Source organism: Eutrema salsugineum, unplaced genomic scaffold (assembly GCF_000478725.1).
Source record: "Eutrema salsugineum unplaced genomic scaffold, Eutsalg1_0 scaffold_6, whole genome shotgun sequence".
Lineage (NCBI taxonomy): Eukaryota > Viridiplantae > Streptophyta > Magnoliopsida > Brassicales > Brassicaceae > Eutrema > Eutrema salsugineum.
Genome location: NW_006256547.1, coordinates 6,176,457 through 6,192,171, shown reverse-complemented (window position 1 = coordinate 6,192,171; position 15,715 = coordinate 6,176,457). Strand labels below are relative to the sequence as shown.

General features: G+C 36.4%; 6 protein-coding genes and 1 non-coding gene across 8 annotated transcripts; 2 read left to right on the top strand and 5 right to left on the bottom strand.

Moving 5' to 3' along the window:
• Positions 1–465: 465 nt before the first annotated feature.
• LOC18012507 lies at positions 466–789 on the top strand. Its single transcript, XM_006395428.2, has one exon. The coding sequence runs from the start codon at positions 509–511 to the stop codon at positions 716–718; it is 210 nt and encodes a 69-aa protein (XP_006395490.1). The 5' UTR covers positions 466–508; the 3' UTR covers positions 719–789.
• Positions 782–2,661, bottom strand: LOC18012471. Its single transcript, XM_024151010.1, is given in 3 exon segments — positions 782–1,403; positions 1,405–1,417; positions 2,427–2,661. Coding segments are annotated over 3 exon segments (447 nt in total). The 5' UTR covers positions 2,624–2,661; the 3' UTR covers positions 782–1,166.
• Positions 2,662–3,360: 699 nt separating this feature from the next.
• TRNAL-AAG lies at positions 3,361–3,441 on the bottom strand. The gene has a single exon. It is a non-coding gene; the product is annotated as a tRNA-Leu (tRNA).
• Positions 3,442–3,631: 190 nt separating this feature from the next.
• On the bottom strand, positions 3,632–5,515 carry LOC18012470. 2 transcript variants are annotated; one of them, XM_006395426.2, is made up of 7 exons: positions 5,238–5,515; positions 5,116–5,156; positions 4,679–4,736; positions 4,502–4,595; positions 4,261–4,345; positions 4,117–4,182; positions 3,632–3,861 (listed from the first exon to the last, which is right to left on the bottom strand). In XM_006395426.2, exons 1-7 carry the CDS (start codon positions 5,323–5,325, stop codon positions 3,748–3,750), a joined length of 546 nt encoding a protein of 181 aa, XP_006395488.1. In that variant the 5' UTR covers positions 5,326–5,515; the 3' UTR covers positions 3,632–3,747. The 2 variants fall into 2 exon arrangements, with proteins under 2 accessions (XP_006395488.1, XP_024007210.1); XM_024151442.1 differs by lacking the exon at positions 4,117–4,182.
• A 26-nt stretch (positions 5,516–5,541) lies between these two features.
• LOC18011528 (ribonucleoside-diphosphate reductase small chain C) lies at positions 5,542–6,807 on the bottom strand. Its single transcript, XM_006395425.2, has one exon. The coding sequence runs from the start codon at positions 6,626–6,628 to the stop codon at positions 5,633–5,635; it is 996 nt and encodes a 331-aa protein (XP_006395487.1). The 5' UTR covers positions 6,629–6,807; the 3' UTR covers positions 5,542–5,632.
• Positions 6,808–7,759: 952 nt separating this feature from the next.
• Positions 7,760–9,665, bottom strand: LOC18012995 (mitochondrial import receptor subunit TOM20-3). The gene is made up of 6 exons (XM_006395424.2): positions 9,457–9,665; positions 9,183–9,261; positions 8,653–8,822; positions 8,500–8,547; positions 8,156–8,245; positions 7,760–8,044 (listed from the first exon to the last, which is right to left on the bottom strand). Exons 1-6 carry the CDS (start codon positions 9,550–9,552, stop codon positions 7,916–7,918), a joined length of 612 nt encoding a protein of 203 aa, XP_006395486.1. The 5' UTR covers positions 9,553–9,665; the 3' UTR covers positions 7,760–7,915.
• Positions 9,666–11,790: 2,125 nt separating this feature from the next.
• LOC18012994 (B2 protein) lies at positions 11,791–14,436 on the top strand. The gene is made up of 6 exons (XM_006395423.2): positions 11,791–11,892; positions 12,474–13,027; positions 13,147–13,247; positions 13,359–13,442; positions 13,533–13,643; positions 13,984–14,436. Exons 2-6 carry the CDS (start codon positions 12,484–12,486, stop codon positions 14,026–14,028), a joined length of 885 nt encoding a protein of 294 aa, XP_006395485.1. The 5' UTR covers positions 11,791–11,892; positions 12,474–12,483; the 3' UTR covers positions 14,029–14,436.
• The last annotated feature ends 1,279 nt before the right edge of the window (positions 14,437–15,715 follow it).

Genomic DNA, 15,715 nt, shown 5'->3' with positions numbered 1-15,715 from the left:
CTCTTTGCCTCTTGAGCTTGAACTCAATCAACTACTGCAAGCCTCACAAGCAAAAAAAAAGATTAGAACCTCTGAAACTTCACTGGGTCCAGTGTTATGGATCAAGAGAGAAAAAACAAAACAAAAAGGAAACCCAAACTACTAAGAAAACTATCAAGTAGACACATATCTTGATATCATCTTTAGGCTACTTTGTATCAATTTCTTTAACAAAAAGCAAACACTACCAAAGAGCATAGAAACAATTGATTCAACAATTAAAAAGAGAAAGAAGCAGCAAAGTTCATAAAAAGCAAAACCAATATAGAATACAATACCTTTCCTCGTAATCTATCACTAAGCTTTAGTATCTTAACCTCTTCTTCCTTCTCCTTAGCCACAAAGAAAAGCCAAAAAGACTCGTCAATCATCTTCTACATAACTCTCTTACTTGTCTCCATCTTCATCTGCAAAAGAACAAACACTCTTTACACACACACAATTACCAAAGAGATCAAAACCGTTATACATGAGCGCGGATTGGGGACCGGTGATTGTAGCGGTGTCTCTGTTCATCCTACTATCACCAGGACTTCTGTTTCAGCTTCCCGCGAGGACGAGAGTTGTTGAATTCGGGAACATGACCACGAGCGGTATTGCGATTTTGGTTCACGCAGTTATATACTTTTGTATACTCACAATCTTGGTGATTGCTATACAAATCCACATCCATTTCTGATCTCTGCTCTTATATCATGTGATGTAACAAAAAGACGGCATTTTTATTGCAAACTCTAATGTGTGTATAAATCTCTCTAATCTTTGTCCTTTCTTTGGCTTCATTGTTCGCATGTTCTAATAAAGCTTCAAGCAGGATAACAAAAAGTAGCAATTTTTACCAATATATAAGCAAGTAAAACAGAGTTAAAAGACATTGTTAGATGACAAGTTTGAATTTTTTTTCCCCGAAGATACAAATAAAAAAGAAGCAAAGTGAAGTAACGATACAATACAACACAGCCCTTTTCACCAAATATGTTTGTTCATTACAACATCAACACAAAACTGTAGATCTAAGGTATATAAAACCCCTAAATTTACAGAGTTTCTAGACCCAATTCAAAAGGGTACCTTTATTTTAATCTGGGGGAAAACGACAACAACAAAAGAGAGAGACCCAGAAGAGATCAGCCAGTGTAGATGTGGAGATTAACGGCGAGGATCAAAATGGAGTAAATGGCGAAGAAGATGAGAGTGTGAACAGCGATGGCTTTTCCGTTGGTTTTGAGGGTACCGAAATCTACCGCTCGGTTGTTTCCGGGCAATGAGAAGAGAAGTCCCGGCGATAGAATCACGAACAGGATAACGCCGACGAGAACCGGAGCCCAGTCCGCCATTGTTGTCGTTTTTTGTGAGTGCGAAGGTAAAAAGGTTACACCTTTAGAAAGCGGTGCCTAAGAGAAAAAGACAGGAGGAGATGGAAGAAACTAGAAAAGAGGAAACATATGGTAATGGGTTGATTTAATTTTTATTTAACTAATCTCGTGATTATCAGTAATCTAAAGAACTTAGGAGGGAACAAAAACTACTACAAAAATAGTTAATGCCAATTTAATTGTTTTCTATTAAGTAAAGGACTAACAAAAGGAGTGTTAAATATTGAAATATTTGCTCTCTGAGCTGGTAGTGCACCGACCCACGTCATCCACCTCACACTCACTCAAAATTAGTAACTCTTTTTCTAGTTTCTAAAGCCTTTGGCTTCTTCTGATTGTAAGTTACTTCTTAGTTAAGTTATGTAGTACCATCAAATCAGTAAAAGTTTACCATATTCTTAATCTTACGAAGTAATCTGAATGATAAAAGTGAATACAGTTTTCATGTGAATTCTTACAGTTAATAATGATAACTAATTTGGATACTTAATATACCCTTTTCTGATAGTCTTTTCTTCATTAAAATAAATATATTACGCTTCGTTATCTCTTTGTCCCTCAATCTATTAATCTCCACTTGTTTTTTTTCTTGAAGCTCTTTTCTACTAATTGTGGTTACTCCATGTAAGCTGGATTAAATTACCCGAGAGGCCATTGAATGATCTTCTTCGGTATTTGGTTGGGTGTTCAATCAATTGCTTTCGTTTGACTTTGAAAATGTTGCTTACAAAATATCAAAACCAAGTTGAATCGTGTTATTAAGATTTTAGGCTTTGGCTCAATTTGAAAAGCATTTAACGGCCTCCTATTTATTCGGATCTTTTTTACTATTAATCATGAATGTTGGAAATCAGATGTCTATTACATAGTTTTGAAATCAATTTGTTTCTTATACCAAACAAAACAGTGAATTTACACACAATTCAAGTAAAAAAAAAGATAAGAATTTGACTATTACACTAATACAAAAAAATGGAGAGATTTCTTGTTTTATTAGATTAGGCGATATACATGTGAATTTGGAGAGCGAGCAAGAGGATACAAACAAGAGTGAAGTAGATGAGAGTATGAACAATAACCGAAACACCACTTGTTTGAAATGTTCCAAACTCAACCACTCGGTTTTTCCCCGGAATCTGAATCAGAACTCCTGGAGTTAGCAACACGAAAAGCGTCACCGCTACAAAAACCGGTCCCCAATCAGACATCTTTATCGATCTTCTCCTCTCTTTTGCTATATATTTTAGAGAGAGATGTATAGTTGATACTTGATAGATGTAAATGCTTAAGTGTGAGTATTTATATGTGCGGGAAAATTGTAATGGGTTTGGTAACGCGAGCTGAGAAAGTGAGAATAGAAGATTAGGATTCTTTTTTTGGAGAGAATAGAGTGATCCATTGGTTAATGTCGGAAGAAAGAGTGCTTTGGGAGGAATGGACAAATTTTTGTGACTTGGAAGGATTAAAAAGTGGTTTCAAGAAAAAGGAAGAGATTACGATGATCATCAAGTTGTGTGAGGCATCGAGGGGATTCACAATATGTTTGTTGGAATGTGATGTCACGTGGTATTTGCTTTGGATCAAAGAAAACAAATATACAAAAGTGGTCGTCGGTCCACTTATTTTATGGTTTACTTTAATATCAATTATTTATGTCTTTATTGGAAATAACAACAATAGTTCCCCTATTTGGGAATTATTACTAACATCTTTATATAACACGGATGAAGCATTAAGGAAGCAAAGAGATTGGGACAAGTGTGTATATAGCCTCGACGTGAGCCGTCAAGGTCCCGGTCCATCCATCATCGGCGGCTAACAACAATGCCTCTCTCTTTCTTTGTTTTTTTTTTTTTTTTTGTGAATCGTAAAGGAACTGATTGATTGGTAGTCAGTATGCCACGTCAGCGTTGTAAGAAAACACAGGAAACCAAAAAAAAATAATTGTTGACAGTGGGATTTGAACCCACGCCCTTTCGGACCAGAACCTTAATCTGGCGCCTTAGACCAACTCGGCCATATCAACTTGTTGTCGATTTGGAATCAGGGCCGTTTTTAAATAAACAAATGAAAAACATTATTCCAGCATGTAAATGACTTGCACATGCAATTATTAAGAAGAGTAATTGTGGTTAGAGCGTTCATTGAGAATGGTCTCAGTAGTGGTTAGAGCCTTGCATACTTTGATCTTAACGGTACTTAGAGGTAATGATGAGGAGGTCAAGAAATGATCTGTTTACATTTACTTCTAAAGAGTTGATCAGTATATGTAGGTGAAAAGAGAGAGAGAGACTCAGTTTACAGATTGAAGTGGCCTGTGAGAAATGAGAAGCTATCTGGTTCCAAAAACTGGTGAAACTCTTCTTCTTCCAGCTTCCTCCATTTCCTCTCCTGTCAAAAGCGATGCCTCAGGCTCGAAATCCGCACCTTCTAGTTGTTTCTGAAGCTGTCGGAAACGAAAATAAAAGAAAGATTCAAGGAATGCTACAGCAATTTGGGATCATTAAGAGGTCATGAATCAGTCCTAAATAGGCTCACATAATTCCCAATTTACCGGTAAGTAAGACAACCAAAAGCCATTGTCTTTTGGAATAACTTAAGGCTAAAACAGTCTTGCTATTCGTGTTCATGTAAATTAATCTTCATGCTATATTGCTAATAATCAACAAAAAAGTGTCAAGACCGTTTTTTTTTTGTTAACCTTTTTAAGGATAGCAGATTGGTCATCCAGAGAAAATTTACGCATATACTTAAGCATCTCCAGTTGCTGCAGTAAACACATTCGAATATTTAGAAATTGAACTTTCAACAGAGTTCTAGTAAATTATACAGAAGCTGACGTAACCTGTTGTTGTAATTGTTGTTGTGCTTTCATTTTCTGTTCAAATCCATCTGGTCCAAGCTCAGCTTCTTCACACGCCATCTCCTCCCTATTTAACTGTGTATTAGCCCTCGTGTATAGTAAAACCTCATAATCTAATAGCTTACGAGGGTAACAACTTAGTAAGATCACTAGAGGAAACAAATTTCTGATAAGAAAGTTATCAGTAACTCTCAGAATAGAAAAGGAGGAGAATCAAGCTTACTTAGAGAGGAACTTGTAGAAACCAATCATCAAGTCTTTATCGTTTTCATATGCCGAATTCAACTTCCCCAAGCATCCAATACCAAATCCAGGGTCTGCTTGATCAATACACTTTCATTAAGAAAACATGTGATTGGTGTAAAACAGAATAGCCAATAAAGGTAAAAGAGAACTTTACCAATTCCCATCTCCAAAAATATTTCCTCTTGAATTGCAGTTGTAACGGCTACAGCTTCCTGCATTGTATTACGCATCAAACAATGTAGCAAATGTATAAACATCTTTTGAAGTTTCGTTTACAGATAAAACTAGATTTTCTAAAAAGCCATAAAGTTCAGATAGTAAAACTGAGAATCCACAGAAACAAAACTTATAACAAGTAGACTCTCCCAGGCATGTGTACTGCAGCAACAAAACCAAAGTCTCAATTACCTCACAAAACTTAAATCAAATCTATATCTTATTCACATGCTTAGCCAATAACAAGTGCCATTTACACAAAAATAAAAACACCCAATTAATATTATCTCAACCAATTTGAAAACGACATAACTCTACCAGCAGTAAGCATTAATCGATAGCTAATGCATAATTGAGCAATTAAAAAGCTTTCACCTGTTTATCCTCAACGGCGTCGGAGATTCTTTTCTTCACATCTGAGATTTTAAAAATAAAAATTGCAACGAATCAATAGATAAATGGATTCAGAAACAAAAATAAAAAATAAACACAATTACCAGACTGCGAGGTCAAATAATCGAATCGATCAAATAGATAAACCATTTGCTCTTTCGTCAACATCCCAGAGCTTTGCAGCAACGCCATTGCACACACAAACAAAAAAAGCTATCTTCGGAGCAGAAAAAAGTCAGGAAGCTCTATATTATATCAAATGACGAAAACACCCACTTTCACTAATGTTTAGATGGATTCCTTTTTCTAATTACATTATTGCTTATAATTTCCCCATTATCGATTCATTTAAAGTTTCAAATTTACTAATACACTAATTGTATACCATGAAACCCGAAATTATGGAGATAGAGCTACTAATAGTATTTCATTAATTAAAACGAAGGTAATACACGGAAATATTACAATGATAAAACAGTGATAAATTATAGTATTAGATCTAAAAATCCTCGTCGAGCGAGAAGACATGATTATCAAACGCGCCGTTTCCGTTAACGCTGGACATAACGGAAGCCTTTTGGTAATCACCAACTCTCTTCTCGAAAAAGTTTGTTTTACCCTGAAGCGAGATTAACTCCATCCAATCAAACGGATTAGCCACACCGTAGACCTTACCGTACCCAAGCGCACCCAAAAGCCTATCCGCAACAAACTCGATATACTGACTCATCAAGTCACGGTTCATCCCCACCAACGCGCAAGGAAGCGCGTCGCACACAAACTCCCTCTCGATCTCGACGGCGTCGCAGACGATCGACTTCACGCGCTCCTCCGTGAGCTTCGTCCTCAACAGAGTGTAGATGAGGCACGCGAAATCGCAGTGTAAGCCTTCGTCTCGAGAGATCAACTCGTTGGAGAAGGTTAATCCAGGCATGAGACCACGTTTCTTAAGCCAGAAAATCGAGCAGAAGCTACCGGAGAAGAAGATACCTTCGACGCAGGCGAAAGCGACGATTCGCTCTGCGAAAGTCTGAGATCCGTCGATCCACGTCATCGCCCACTGAGCTTTCTTCGCGACGCAAGGGATGGTTTCGATTGCGCGGAAGAGATGGTCTCTCTCTTTGTTGTCCTTGATGTACGTGTCGAGGAGGAGACTGTACATCTCCGAGTGGATATTCTCAATCGCGATCTGGAAACCGTAGAAAGCACGCGCCTCCGAGACTTGGACATCGGACATGAATCGGGAAGCGAGATTCTCTAGGACGATTCCGTCTGAGGCGGCGAAGAAGGCGAGGACGTGTTTGATGAAGTGTCGCTCGCCGTCGTTGAGATTCTCCCAGTCGCGACCGTCTTGTGATAGATCGACTTCTTCCGCCGTCCAGAACGATGCCTCGGCCTTCTTGTACATCTCCCAGATCTGTGGGTATTGAATCGGAAACATACAGAATCTGTCAGGGGTTGGAGTCAGAAGCGGCTCCTCTGGCATGGAAGGCATCTTTTGATGATTTGATTTGGAAGGAATTGGGAAAATCGATGAAGAGGTTGAAGATGTGATTGATGGGTTTCTGATGAATTATGGGATCTAGGGATGGATATTTATACCCGAAATCGAAGGGTTTTGGGAATTTGAAATGTTTGAACAGGAGAGGGAAAGATAAGGAGGGAATCGTTAAAACGTTTGAACGAAAAGCTTGTTGGGGAAGATGAGGGCTATTATCGTAAATATGCACTGAAAACTTTGTCCTAAGGTTTATAATTACGCGGGGGAAATAATAAAGTTGGCGCCAACATTCGATAAATTCGCCGGTTTCTAAAGGGTAAAAACGATATTTTGTGGAAATTCTGGTCAAGTGACGCGAACGTATGTGGTTCGCGTGTTCTGTTGTGAGCCACACGCGTCTTCGTGTGATCTACGGTTACTTACCCAATTTAATAAACGGGATCACAAATTCGACCTGACCTAATTAAATGTGCCTCGAGATTTTAAAGCCCATTATTGAGCCCAATGGACTTTCCGGAGTATCATATAACGCCACAAAATCAAATCGAACCCAAAATTCGTTAAACCGAAACGGAAGTACCATCGAATCGGATGAATTTGGGTTAAGTTTCGAGTTCGGGTTGTATTAATAATTTCTGTCGTCTGAGTTAACAATGAAGTTTGTAATCTAGTGTAAATACACACTGTAATATATATCCCTCATTCTCAAATACCAACGAGACACTAATAACAAAACACTATTTTATGATTTATGATAGCCACTTAAAACAAAACACTATTTTGTGATTTATGATTTTCTCATCCATCATATTGCGCATAATGAAGATAGAAGTTGATTATTTAGTGTAAATAACTTTTGTAATTTATAGCATCTATAGTGTACAACACATAAAAAAATTCATCAAAAACACACAAAGTCATGGCAGAAATGTTGCTTGGTGTTCAGTGTTCTGATTGGTGCAGCTGGATTAAAGAAGTTGATGGGCACATTAGTGGCGAATCTTCGTCAAAATTTGTAATAGAGGAAACTAATTATCAGATAGGTAAAACTAATGGTTTGGGCAAGGGATGGATTATACTAGCATGCTTAGTACTAGTGGGGTTTGTGTTCTTGAACATAAATAATCGAAATTAACCATTGACAATGATAGATGATAAACATTGAAAATTCCTAAAAATGTGTCAAAGAATTTCACAAACTTTGTGAAAACTTCAAAAACGATTTGTAAGAACCTTAGAAATGAAAAATCCAACAAAAACTCCTATTTGAGTGGATTAAACTTATCGAGGAGCTGTTGTAACAGGGGCATTAGCTTTTGCGAAACCGACCCAAGCAACAACGCCAATGGCTAGAATCACCCATCCCAACACATCATACTTCACATCACTACTTCTCTTACCCTTCACTACCTGTTTTAAAAAAAAAAATTCATGATCATGAGATTTCAAACCATCGTGTCCATTGCATACATCATATATTGAAATGAAATGTGACGAAGTAAATGAACATAAAAAGAGAACCTTTGAGCTCGGCGCTGCTGAAGGTCCATCGCCACCCAATGGTTGTGAGCCTAAGCCCTGTCTGTGAACCTCTGTGTGCAGTAGCGGAGCCTGTGCTTAGTACCAAGAGAATAAAATCAATTAAGAGAACAAAAAATTGAGATTGGCTTTAGAAGCGAAATGCACAATTCAGCTGCAATATTCTTTTTCCTACGAAGGAAATTAGCAGTAAGCACAAAAGAGAAGAAATGCGATTAAAGAACAAAACTTCGAGACTGGATTTAGTGGCAGAATACACAACAAAAATATATACAACTGATGGTTTCTATGGTAGGTAAAAAATGATTCGAGCTATAGAGAAGTACCTTGGCCGTCATTTCAAGTGATTTTAGGTAGAGTTCATTTTCCGGTTGCTGCAAAGATCAAAAATTCAATCTTTTTTTTCATATTAAAGATTCAAAACCACAACACCAAAAGATCAGTATTAACATTGATTATGAATGAAAAAGGCGTATAACCTCATCCACAGCTTGTTGAAAGAAGTGAGTAGCTAAGTCAAAGTTATATTTGGCTTCAGTCTCTTCAGGAGTGAGAAACGCAAATGAAGTGTATGCATTGCCCATGCACCAAAGCGCATCATGTTTCTTTGGGTCAATCAACAACGCCTCTTCAAGCTTACTTATGGCATCTACACAAACAAAAATGTATTGTAATCAATCCCTAGATCAGAGCAGATTTTTCAAGTTTCAAAGCAAAATTTTGATCATAATTAGATCCCTAAGAATCATAAACTAATTATAAACATTGTAGGAATTTTGGTTAGTGTGAAGATTAACAATACTAAAAACTAAGGAGATTACGAGTACCTGAACTATTACAACCGATTTCAAATAGATTTTAGTAAGCGATTACCAATAACCAACTTTTGCATATACTGTATATACATGTATGGTAGCAATGGCATTTCAACAAATCTGAACCAATTTGATCATATTAACACACAGATCCCACATTTAATCCCCAAAAAAGACGAAGAAAATTAAAGCACCTTGAATAATTTGCTTTGAATCTGAGACGTTATGAAACTGAGCTACCTCCAGTAAAGCTCCTCCCCATCTCGTCAAGTTCTTAAAGGAAAAAACAAACGAATCACTTAAATTGCGCCATTGGAATCAGACGCAGAGATCAAACCCAGGAGGATTTAATCAAAATGTTTGTCAAGTAAATCAATCCAAATATCGAACCAAAAATATCGTAATATAGAAAGCAAAACCCAGTAAAAACAAAATCTGAAAAAATCATGAAGCGAAGATAAAACTAACATCGGCATCTAAAGGGTTTTTCACGTAGGTTGCTTCAGCGGCTTTACGAATTTGTTCGAACAGAACCAGCCTATCGAACTCAGCATCCGTATCCATGGCTTCTCAAATCTATCTTATAACACTTCTTCTTCTTCCTCTCTCTCGACCTTAAAATGACGCGAGGAAACAGAAAAACTTATCAGAAAGCGGCACGACGAAACGCTAGAGGGAGTTACAGAATTTTTGGGCCACGTGACTTCATTGTAGATGGGCTGATACTGGGCTTATGGAATTTAATTATATTCCTTGTATTTTGCTTGTGCAGCCCAGCGTTTTCAACTGCTTGCCGTTTCGATTGTATACGAACTCTTGGAAGTTTCCATATGCCTATGCATCAATTCTAAACACCAGCCCGAACAAAAAAAAACAAATTAGTAATTAGCTAGTATGACCCTCTTATAGAAAAATATAACTTCGTCTTCTAGTCTCACACACCATGCCAAATTGCAATTTTCTTCATTCAGATTTTGTCTACAAAAAATGATAGAATTTCGATGAAATAAAAAAATAAAAATATATGTGATGAATGTTAAGTCCAACAACTTTGTGAGATTGCAAGTTGCAACGTGACTAATCTCACCTGCCACATATAAATCACAGAGAGGAAACAAATCAACAATAGTTTATTAACAAATACTATATGAAAAAACTATAAAGTTAGAGCATCACATGAAACAAGGTTAAGATGTTCCTGTTTGTTCCCCTTTCTTTCATTTTAGATTTGTCGAATCGAACTGATATTTTAATCATAAATGCATGTACACTTAGATTATATAGAGGTCCCAAAACTAGATACTTAATTTAGCATTATCTTAAGTATAACTAGATAATGATTATTGTTTTTTATTAACTATAAATGTAAAAAGTAAGTATGCACGGAGATTCAAAGTTAATGATATATATATTTTTTTCAAATCAGTGATGATTAGTGGTCTAACGATAGATAACTCGGATTATTAGTCGAAGGAATTGAGAGGATTGCTACTGCAGTTTTTTTGTAACAAAGGTTATTCAATCTAGTGCGTTATGTGTTAATTTAGACATTCATATATAACATGTCTTTTTTGTTAAAGGACATTCATAATATGTCTGGATTTCGTTTCTCATTTATCTAGTTATGTAGAAATTAAATTAAAGCTTGTTGATGAAAAAAGTGGTCGAACTAATATTGTAATAATGATTATCACATGTGACTCATTACTTGAAAAAGTAATACTATTTATTTATAATTTATCGTGACATATTGCAAAAATAATCAATGCTTGCTGGTTAGTAAATATTCAAAAAATATTGAGAAAATATTACAATATCATGTCGGCTCATTGACATTATATTTAATTATTTAAATTAAAGGTTTTTTCCAACGTTACTATGCTATTTATTCTAATAAGATTCCCGATGACAAAATAACGTATTTTTTCTCAGCAGGTTATTTATTCGTCGTATATGCTTCTTCTTGTCAACTTGTTTTTTTCTTTTTGGTTCTTTTGTCAACTTACTTTGGAGGCACGTGCATTTCGATGCTGCTGCATAATTTAAGGACGCTCAGTGAAAAATTTGAAACCCAGATTATAATACTGCATTAACTTTAGTCTAAAGCGTCAAAATTTGAAGTTTTTAATTTTTAACATTCTTTTCAATCCTACTATAGATGACGGCTCCTGTAAGTCTGTAACATTTAAAGTACATACAAAAAATCCACAATGGATAGTTTTATATGTAATACTATTAATTATTCGTCGACAAAAAAAATTATGTAATATTAATATATACTATACAAAAAAAGATTTTATATGTACCATGTTCACGGTGAACAATTTTATGTTTAACATAGCATTCCACAAGATATTATTTTATTTACAGTATGTTGAATTGATCTTATTAATAGACAATATTTGTATTTGAACTTAGGACTTGATGTATAACAGTAAAAGCACTAAATTTTGGGTCAATACGAATACTGTAGTAACTAACCAAAAGGAGATCTTTAAAAAAAAAAACAAAAAACTATCAAAGGATGTCTTCTTCATAAAAAAACAAAAAACATAAATTTCAGACAAGAAAATATCTAATTCTGATAAGAAAATTTTGAAATGAAATATTTATTTTTTTTTTTGGTCAACAGAATCGGACGGTCGAGAAAGAGTCAGCTATAGTACAAACTCGATCCAAACTTAAAACTTGAAAGCTACTGAGGCGATGACGCGTGGTCTATACGACAGTGGCAAAGAACGTAATTAAAGGGGAAAAGAAGGGGCTATTTGGGTGAGTAAGTCTGATAAATCTACACAGATCCAGCACCATTCAGGACCATTTCTTCTCTCAATTCTCTGACGTGTTTCCTTCTTCGGTTTCTCATCCTCACGTCCGGCGGATTTCCAGGAAACGAAGCTAAAGGTGTGTTTTCTCTTTCTCTCTCTCTCTCTCTCCCTCGGCTTCTATCTAGAATCCCTAAATCTAGTATTGCTCTTGCTTTCCGATTGTTGATGTTTATCCGTTAAGATTCTCTTCCAAAATCTATAGGTTTTTGCCGATCAGTAGCTTTGGTTTTCTTAGCCCATGAGTTTAGTTTCATCGTGTTTTTGAAAATTGGTGAATCTAGGAGCTCTTTTAAAATCTGACGCAAGTTTGCGTGTTCATTGGATGATTAGGGTTTGCGATTTTAAGTTTAGCTGATGCGTGTGTTTAGATTTCCTCGGCTGAAGAGCTTCTGCTTCGGTTTTGGAGCCGCTTTGATTTGGTTAGTTTTGCCTGTGAAATGATCAAAAGGAAGAGAGAAAATTTGGGTGTTTATTCATCTTTTCCGAACATGGTCAATGTGATTTTGTATGTTTTTCGAAGCTGTTTCGAGATAGGGATTTATCTGAATGGTAAATGTGAAAGAAATTAGTATATCGTGTTCATATACTCTGCTCATTCTTTGTAAATTATCTGCAATGAGGTAACACAAATCTTTGTGTTTGTTTTGCTTCTGCTAGATTTCGAACTATGGACAGCTTCTGGCAATTGGGTGATGAGCTCCGAGGTCAGTCAAGAGCATCAGAGGATCACAAATGGTCCACAGTCGCAACTAAACTGGCTGAGCAAACTAGAACCAAAGGGGAACGAACGAACAACCTTGATCTCTCCAAAGGTTACACTGAGTTCAGGCCAAGCGACAAGTTTAGTTTCCAGGAGAACAACCTCAACTTCAACATGTTGAATTTGGGAGGCAAATATGTGGAAAGCATGGGCAAAACTTCGACGCAGACCAATGGTTACAATATGAACAACGTTTTCCAGAAGAATGACTTTAAAAGTGCAGGCAACCCCAAAGCTAACAAGTATAGTGGCAATATTGTTACTAACAACAAAGAGCTGAGCAACAACAAACACAGCAACAATGATAATGCAAATATGAATTTGGCTGTTGACAAGAGGTTTAAAACACTGCCTGCATCGGAGACATTGCCTAGGAACGAAGTTCTCGGTGGCTACATCTTTGTTTGCAACAATGATACCATGCAGGAAGACTTGAAACGTCACCTCTTTGGTAAATTTGAATCCGCTTTCTTAGTGTTTTACTTAAATTCAGAATGTAATTAAATAATTTTTGCTTGGCTTACATCTGCTTCCCCTATGAACTCATATAAATATTGTGTCATTTGTCAGGTTTACCTCCGAGATACAGAGACTCTGTTCGGGCAATAACACCTGGGTTGCCTCTGTTTCTTTACAATTACACCACTCACCAGCTGCATGGTATCTTTGAGGTTTGTTCTCGTGTTTCTTCTTCTGTTATTTCATATCATATCAATGGTTTTGGCATTACCCTTGACTGATAATTTGATTTTCTTTATATTCCATGACAATTCCTGGTTTAGGCCACAACTTTTGGAGGTACTAATATTGATGCAACTGCTTGGGAAGACAAAAAGTGCAAAGGAGAGTCAAGATTTCCGGCTCAGGTGAAACTTACTGTCACATTTAATTTCATCATGTAGTCTTGATCTTGATATCTTGTGCCAATTCGACTTCTTTCTCGTGAAACTCAACAGGTAAGAATCAGAGTGAGGAAAATCTGCAAAGCTTTAGAAGAGGATTCTTTCAGGCCTGTTCTTCACCACTATGATGGTCCAAAATTCCGCCTTGAGCTATCTGTTCCCGAGGTGCGTGCCCATATACGTTTGGTGAATAAGAAACAAGAAACATAAGTGAATAAAAAATGCTTGAATGGTCTCATGAAAGTACATCATAGTAAAAGATGGCCAAAACATATCTAATTTGAAAGACGATCTTAGACTTGCGAAATTGTAGTGGTTGCAAAAAAAAAGACTTGTTCAAGACCAAAATTCTAATTTGTCTTTCAACTTGTGAAATTGAAGCGACCAGCTAAGTCTAAAGTTGGAACTTGAGTATCCATGGATTTTGAGTTTGGAATCACATGGAGAACTCTTTGATGGACTGTTCTGTAAACTGATTATGTGTTAACTATGATGTTTGTTGCAGACATTGGATCTGCTAGATCTCTGCGAACAAGCTGGTTCGCCATAAGCCGATCGACCTTGCAATGCCACGTTGCGAAGGAAGGGGAGGTTTTTGTCTGAAATCTATCTTTATATATAAATATATATAAAAAATACCATAAGAGCGTAAGCTTTTGGGATTTAGTTTACTAAGAAGAGACGAGTGTGTCTTGAGGCAAGCAAAAGGGTGAAGAGGCTCTGCCGAATAAGCGACTACTCTCGTTCGTGTTGTGTCTAATGTGTGTGTGTGTCTGAGTTTGTGAGAGATTCGATACTCTTTTGAAACAAAGATTTATGTAGAAGAATATGTAGAGAGGAAGTGAGATTAAACAGAGCCAAAAAAAAATGATATGAGCTACTGTTTGTGTTTGCTTGTGTAAGGGTAAAAGAATGTCCTAAATGACAAGTTTAACTTTTTAAGCATCTGAGTTACGATCTAACTTGTTAGTTTCCTGTCTGGCTCTGCTCTGGTTCTGCTGCATAGTAAATCATGTGTTTACAAAACATTTCCAAAAATACCTTTCTTTAACTGGGATTGGAAGGGTTGAGAATGACTTTCTTAGACCATCTCCAAGTATACAGTGGGGTTGTAGTGGGGTTGTAGTGGGGTTGTAAGAGTTTTTAAGTATTTAAAAAAAAATAAAAAAGGAAAAAAAGCTTAGAGCATGTACATTAGTGAATCCTTTTAAGAGGTTCACTAATGGGTTCACCAGAATAAAATATTATTATTTTGTGGTTTTAAGTTTTTAGAAGAATCTGTGTCAATTTCTAGGTTTCATTGGTGAAGTTTATAATAGGATTCATCAAAAACTAAAAAAAAAAATTGATGCAACAATAAAAAAGTGTCTTGAACCACATGAAATTCGAATTTGCAACAAAGATTTAGAAACTTTAAAATTGATGCAACATACACGACAAGATTAGCCTTTTTTATTAATTTGATTGTACTACTTATTTTAATGTATGACAATTTTACAAGCAGGCCTTTGAAACCAAAACAAGAGTAGAAATTGCCTTTCTCAAAACTTAAGTTACTTGTCTCCATCTTTCTTTAGTCGAACTCGTGATGAAAAAATTCCGATCATACAATATAACTTAAGACGACAAAACCGTTGCAGCCAAGAAGCAAAACTTATCGGCTCTGAGGTTCAATGTTTCCACTACTGATGCCTTTACTAAATCATAAAGTGTGAACATTGTTTATATACAGATAACAATAAAACAGGTCATGTATTTAAGATAAAAACAACAAGATCTGCAACTATTCTCTCATTTTGCATCATTTTAATTCTCTCATTCTCAACTTAAGCAGCACCACCGGCATTGTTCATGAAATGGGAAATCCATAGCTGTTAGATCAAGAATCGATTCAAGTTAAATTACAGTGAAACAGAGTCATACATACCTCATCCCAAGTGCTTGAAGTCAGTGGATCAGATGTTGTAATGCTTTTCTTCTCGATGTTATCAGGTTCATCGCCCAATCGGATTACAGCCATTACCGAGAGCAACTTCAAAGACTGAAACAAGAAACCATACAAAAATGTTCAGACTTTCTCAAGTCTTATAAACAAAACGTGAAGAGGAATAACAAGGTCAAGCTCTTCTCGAAACTGGTTGTTTCCCTTCTTCTTCCTCTTTTCTCTTCTTCTCCACTTCTGATCTGCTCTGGCGTTGCTCCTCCACAACCGTCGAGGCTTGCCACAACCATGACAT

Bases quoted from the DNA above. Each gene is read 5' to 3' on its own strand.
- LOC18012507 (XM_006395428.2), top strand. From the start codon at position 509: ATGAGCGCGGATTGGGGACCGGTGATTGTAGCGGTGTCTCTGTTCATC.
- LOC18012470 (XM_006395426.2), bottom strand. From the start codon at position 5,325: ATGGCGTTGCTGCAAAGCTCTGGGATGTTGACGAAAGAGCAAATGGTT. The intron at 4,596-4,678 runs GTAAAGTTCTCT...TTGATCAAGCAG, and splicing joins ATTTTTGGAGATGGGAATTG to ACCCTGGATTTGGTATTGGA. The intron at 4,346-4,501 runs GTAAGCTTGATT...ACAGTTAAATAG, and splicing joins TTCTACAAGTTCCTCTCTAA to GGAGGAGATGGCGTGTGAAG.
- LOC18011528 (XM_006395425.2), bottom strand. From the start codon at position 6,628: ATGCCTTCCATGCCAGAGGAGCCGCTTCTGACTCCAACCCCTGACAGA.
- LOC18012995 (XM_006395424.2), bottom strand. From the start codon at position 9,552: ATGGATACGGATGCTGAGTTCGATAGGCTGGTTCTGTTCGAACAAATT. The intron at 8,823-9,182 runs GTGCTTTAATTT...TTGTTTGTGTAG, and splicing joins TTCAAAGCAAATTATTCAAG to ATGCCATAAGTAAGCTTGAA. The intron at 8,246-8,499 runs GTACTTCTCTAT...TACTAAGCACAG, and splicing joins CACTTGAAATGACGGCCAAG to GCTCCGCTACTGCACACAGA.
- LOC18012994 (XM_006395423.2), top strand. From the start codon at position 12,484: ATGGACAGCTTCTGGCAATTGGGTGATGAGCTCCGAGGTCAGTCAAGA. The intron at 13,443-13,532 runs GTGAAACTTACT...GAAACTCAACAG, and splicing joins AGTCAAGATTTCCGGCTCAG to GTAAGAATCAGAGTGAGGAA. The intron at 13,644-13,983 runs GTGCGTGCCCAT...TGTTTGTTGCAG, and splicing joins TTGAGCTATCTGTTCCCGAG to ACATTGGATCTGCTAGATCT.